Source organism: Mustela lutreola, chromosome 2 (assembly GCF_030435805.1).
Source record: "Mustela lutreola isolate mMusLut2 chromosome 2, mMusLut2.pri, whole genome shotgun sequence".
In the NCBI taxonomy this organism is placed as follows: Eukaryota; Metazoa; Chordata; class Mammalia; order Carnivora; family Mustelidae; genus Mustela; species Mustela lutreola.
The window spans coordinates 211,068,577-211,074,876 of NC_081291.1; the positions used below are offsets into that span (position 1 = coordinate 211,068,577).

General features: G+C 37.4%; 1 protein-coding gene across 1 annotated transcript; it reads right to left on the reverse strand.

Annotated features, from left to right (window-relative positions):
* Positions 1 to 3,844: 3,844 nt before the first annotated feature.
* Positions 3,845 to 4,387, reverse strand: LOC131825687 (keratin-associated protein 13-1-like). Its single transcript, XM_059165093.1, has one exon. It carries the CDS (start codon positions 4,370 to 4,372, stop codon positions 3,845 to 3,847), a length of 528 nt encoding a protein of 175 aa, XP_059021076.1. The 5' UTR covers positions 4,373 to 4,387.
* Between the last annotated feature and the right edge of the window lie 1,913 nt (positions 4,388 to 6,300).

Sequence of the window (6,300 nt, forward strand, 5' to 3'; positions counted from 1 at the left end):
AGTTTATATTACTTCTATATTTGATTATGTGGCTATGTTGGACTTCTGAACACTTTTTCAGCCATATTAAATAGTAAAACATAAATAAACAAAAGATTAGAGTAACATAATTCAGCTCATTTCCTCACAGTTTATTTCCTCTATCCTTGTCTTAGTTTTATCTCACCAACCAAATGACTTAAGTTAATTTAAATCCATTCCTCTTCTCCAACCAGGAAGTCACTCATATAGACAGATTGTATAGCAATGGAAGACTACTAGACCAAGAGTGAAGAGATCTCGCATCTAGCCCTGTTTCTATTAATTCATTGCATGAGTTTGGACAAGTCACTCTGCCTCTCTGGTATCTTCTAAGATAATGAATTCAGATGAAAAGATCTCGAAGGTCCTTTGTAGCTGTCACATTCTAGGATTTTCTATCAGAATCTTAATATCTTAGAGTTGAAAAGGACATGAAATGGCATCTTGTCAAATCTACCTGCTGAATGAAATCTGCACTTTCATTTAAGCCATCTAATTTTTATTAAGATTACTTATAAAAATTTTAACAGGACGGAACAAAGACTGAAGTCAGTAGGCTATTAGTTGCCATGTAGAAATCCATCACTTAAAATGAATAGTCCTATTGTATTTGAGACTAACTCTGAGAAATACAGAAAAAGTATATTTTTCACTGGTCCACCTCAAAAGAGCGTGCCAAGGGGAATGACCAACTTCCTTTAAATATAACGTTTTGTAAAATAAGTCAAGTATTATACAACCCCTTTCAGACACTGTAATGCATACAGAAAAAAAATCTTAGTCTCTGGAATACTCAGAATTATGACACTATTACTATAATAATGATCCCATGTGGAATATGGGAATGGTCTCATGTCAGCTTTATCTATTTTGAAATTGATTCTCTTAGAACACTGTAATAAACAAATTCACATGTGACATCATTTTTTTTTTCTATGAAACTATCTCTAAATAATTTTGCTTCTTGGGACAATTCTTGGTCATTTACAATTCAATGCCGTCAGACTTTGATTTAAATAGCAAAAAAGGAAGAAAGAAAGAAAGAAAAGGAAAAAAGAAAGAAAGAAAGAAAGAAAGAAAGAAAGAAAGAAAGAAAGAACTACACACTGTCTATTTAGCCATTAACAAAGAGTATTTGGAAAGAAACAATAGACCATAGTATCTTGACCATTTGAGCATTTACTCCCATATTTTTCAACCCTTTGTTCCACTATGTCTTGGATGTGAAAGTGTCATGGTTTATTATAGTAATTATACACTTGCTTTTGTTCCTTTCCCCAGATGTACTTACTCTGGTCTGTCCTTGAGGTTAGCTTTTGGTGAAGTTATTTTTCTGCCTTTGTGTGACCCAGAAGTAGGAATTTACTTGTGAGTTCTCACACTTTTCTTATGACTACTGCAGTTGTGATAATATGTCATTAAGATGGTACTAAGTCATTTTTTATAATAATGGTGACCAGAAGATTAATGACATTACTGACAACTAGCTTATCCAAATTGAGTTCAGCTATCAAAAATGAATGACTGTGGGGCACCTGGGTGGCTCAGTGGGTTAAGCTTCTGCCTTCAGCTCCGGTCATGATGGGATGGAGCCCCACATCAGGCTCTCCACTCAGCAGGGAGCCTGCTTCCCCCTTCTCTCTCTGCCTGCCTCTCTCCCTACTTATGATCTCTCTCTTGTGTCAAATAAATAAGTAAAAATCTTTTAAAAAAAAATGAATGACTCTTTGTTTATATTGACATAATACATCCTGGAGAATATCGTCCTAGATCCATTTCATTCTTTCATCTACTAAATTCATATTTATTGAGTATTTACTACTTTCCAGACCCCATCAGGTAAGATTCCATTGTGTTCATTGAGAATATAACCAGGAAGACCAAACAAAATAGAACTGATAAACAAAATAATGCTCCAAATAAAATATAAAATAGTGAATTTGTAATTAATAAAAAATGAGAAATATTTAGTGCTAATGTTGGGTGGGAACTAATCAACTCTATTGATTATGGAGTCTTCCAAAAAGAAGGGAGAGAAGAGGTAATATTTCTGTGGGTTTTAAAGGGTTAGAAAGACATGACACTCCTAAAATTATGAAACCATTTAAGACTTCAGTTCTGTACAATGTGTTCAAGGAAACAGGAGTAGATAGCATTGGTGGAGTGCAAGTTGGTGCAGTGAATGCATGTGGGAAGTGGCGGGAGAGGGACTAGGACAGGGCAAAGGTGATGGCAAACGGTCTTTAATATTACACGGGGTCTTTGTTGGGAGAGTCGGTTGTTCCAGCTTTTAAATGAATGTATCATATAGGAAAACGTTAGCTACAAGTAACTGAAGTTGTTTTTCAAAAAGGTTTAGGTAATAAGAGAAGTTTATTGGCTCATATTTACTAAAGTACAGAAATGAGACTCTGTTCCTTGCATTTCTCTTGGCTTTGCTGTTTTTCATGTAATGGCTTATTTTTAGGCCACATACAATATGGGTATAGCATTCCACACATGATATCAGAAAATCCAGAAGAAGAGATGGTTCCCTCAAAAAAACTCCACAAGAACTTTACCAGAAGTGCCTGTTCATGCCATTCCTTGTTTCTCACTGGCTTAAGACAGATGACATGCTCCATCCTGAACCAACCACTTTCAGGGAAGATTGGGGTGTCCCTTGAACTAGCCAGAATCCATCTTGAAACCAGGAGTATGGTCACTTTACTTTATAGAACCATGTGTAGATAAGGAGTGGTACACAAACAAAACCCAGTTCTTCTGGAAAGAGCAGAGAGAAACACCTTGTGAGGGCAATGAACAATTAGTACCTATATTCACTTACATATTTTTCTTCCCGCTTACGTATTTTCAAATGTAGATGACTCTGTTCCCCAAAACAAGAGTTTAGTAGACCATATAGTTCTCACATCCAGATCTAACTCCAGGATATCAAGAGGTAAAGTCTTCATTCTCAGGTAATATCATCTATTTATGATAGTGCGATGTTTCCAGAAGTTCCCAGGTGACTTCTTTGAAAACAATGACCAGATTGAGGAAGGAAAGAGTTAAGCACCAAGATGAGAAATAAGTTAGAAATGGAAATAATTTTATTATAATCAAATGCATAAATGTTTAATTTCATCCATATTTAGGATATTTGCTCCATCATACCAGATACCGCTGTTAGTTAATATTGAGATCTCAAAATTCCATTACCACTTGTATAAGTCTACAAAAGGGCCTCATGAAAATCATTTTGACATTTCCTCATCTAAAGCATCCAGAATAGTACACTTGAAGCATCACTGCCATCTGAAGCTTTTCTTCCTGGATTAGACTCAGTAGTAATTTAACCAAATAAGATGCCTAGTAAGACTGAAATGATTACACACAGAAGCATTTAGAATGACCCCCTGCTCTGAGCTGTGATTCCACTTGCCAAAAATTCTAGGGAACTAATTCTGTGTTGTCAGAGAGTTCTGTGTACCAGGGAGCCTAATTCTTAAATATTTCTTTTTAGAAAAAGAACGGTAGGTTTGAAATTCCCAATGAATAGCTTTTTCTTTAAATTAACATTAACCTGTGATCTAATATCAAATTACATGAGTTTATTTAAAAGAAAAGAAAAAAAGACCTATTGGTTCAGTTTTAACAAAAGAAGAAGGAAAATAGGAGAAAAGAGATGGAAAACAAGATGGGTATTCTAGGAGATAAAAAAATTTCATATTAATAGATTTTTTAAATTTATTTATACTTTTCTAGGTAGTATGATATAGACTCTAGCCAGATGACAGCTGAGATTGACTTTGAGGGACTGTAAAGTCAGGGTCTAGAATCCTTAACAAGTTGATTGGTGGGAGAAGCCAGATCTGCAGATTAGTTGGCAACAAGAAGTTTGGCAGTTCCTAAAAGCCAAGTAGGTTGGGCTGCAGAATCTGGATTCGAAGCCCAGGAAAAGGAAGCCATAGACTCCATAACCCAGGGATCTGAAGCCATGTGATCCACAACCCAGGGAGTAGGAGCTTCTAGGTCCATAGCCCAGGCAGTAACTTCTGCTGGATCCACAGCCTGGAGACCCAGGGTAAGCTGACTGGCAAGGATCACAGGGTATTGAGGTCCTCTGGTGGTAGGAAATTGTCTGGAAGGGGCTGGACACCATGTAGGACATCTGGAAACTGGTAGGATCACAGTAGGTCTCCTGACAGCCACCGGACAGGGAGGGGCCCAGCTGGCAGGTGCTGAGAGAGCAGATGTCAGTGGGGTAGACAAGGTTGTTGAGACAGAAAGAGCCACAGGAGCTTGGGTAGCTCAGGTAACCCCCAAGGGAGTGGGAGTAGAAGGTTGCAGAGCAGCAGCTGTAGGACATTTTGGCAGGAGATGTGAGTTCAGGGGACTGACAGTGAAGAGATGCTCTGATATCCCCCCTTTCTCCCAGGCATATGTGTGTGTGTGTGTGTGTGTGTGTGTGTGTGTGTGTATGTGTGTGTGTGTATCTCCTCACTGTACTAGATGTGATTCAGACCCTTACCATTCTTGTACATGTCTTGTCATGAAAATAACTAATTCACCTAGGCCATAATTATAACTGAACACATTCATGTGTTCTTAACTGCAGTTTAATTATTTGGGTTTATAGAAGACACTCCTCTTCCCACTTTTTTTTTTCTCTTTTTCTTCCTGGAACTAAGGTATGGTTTGCCTTCAAAAGATACTTGTCATGAGGCCTATAGTATCCTCCCTTCTTCATGAGCTTGACTATGGGGATTTTTGAGCATGAACGTCTTGTTACCAGCAATATACTCCTAACAGTCACCAGCACCTCCATCCCAAATATTTGTACGTATTTTATTGAACATTTACCATGTGTGCAACTTGAAAATTGTGTTATCATTTAATCCTTGCAACAACCCTATAAGAAAGGATTTATTACTAATATAGTAACCCAGTGTGTGCCTGTCTTCAAAGCCAACAGGAACATCGTAGGTATGCCAACAATTCAAGAAGCTTGTCCTCTCCACTCCCACAACCACATGAACAATGAATGCCTGGGCAGAAAAATCACATTTCAGTGTGATAACATTTGCATTTTATCTGAGGTGCCTACTTATAAAGTCCTACCTCTTTTTTGAAATTCCCAAATGCAGCCACTGAAGGAACAACTTCTTAATTTTTTGATTAATATTTTTTAGTATGCAAAGTTACCATAAAGATGGTTGTTTCAAACTACCTTTGTCCTGTCATTTAGCTTGTCATCAATAAGCAACTCATGTTTTATCCAGTATGGAGTCACTGGATCCTTTTTCCAGGTGAGGCAGAGAATTCTTTGGCAAACACTTAGACTGTCACTGAGAATAATTGCTAAAAACTGATACACCTTTTGAGTGAGTTGACTACCAATGAAATACATTTGCAAAAACTTGAATTTTAATAGTGTGCTAACCTTTGCCAACTCAGTTGGGAGTGAGAAATGAGACACCTCAGAGAGTGATTCATTTCACTACCTGCTGAGCTTCTCTTTTGCTCATCGTTCTAGAAAGACAAAGAAACATAAAACTTACCTTCATACTAAGTAGTTAAAATCATCCTTATCACTATAAAAAAAAAATCAATGGTATAAAGAAAAGTCCTGGAATTAGAGATGTCTTTTTTCCCACTTACTACAATATCCAGCTTCTGCCTTAAAGCATCTTTTAGAAATTAGAAACAAAAAAGCTATTTCTGTGACTTGATCTTTCCTGTTTGTTTCCCAGGTGATTGTTTTTTTTCTAATGTCCTATAGTATTTGCTTATCTGGCACCAGTAGAAGAGTCCGCCCATTGTTTTGCTTACGAATTTTTAGCAAATATTTTTCTCACTTCTCCAAGTCCTTTTCATTTCTTAAACCCTAAATCCTAAATCAAATTCGTCCTATCTGACAGGTGCTCATCTCAGGTAATCTTTGACTCTTCTGACATAAAAGACTCTTCGTATGTTATAAGCTATCCGTTTGGTACACACACACATTCACAGAGGAGGAATTGCAAGAGATGTCTTTTGTTATGGCCCATGCAGAATGACTAAGACTTCAATTTTTTGTTTTTTTGCTTTTTGTTTTAAAATTGTATTTATTTATTTGAGAGAGAGAGGGAGAAAGAACAAGCAGGGGCGGAGAGAGAAGAAGAGAATTCTGGCCGAGTCGGGAGCCCTAGTTGGGGCTCAATGCCAGGACCCCAGGATCATGACCTGAATCAAAGGAAGACACTTAACCAACTGAGCCACCCAGGTGCCCCAACTTCAGAATTCAAACAAAAGAAT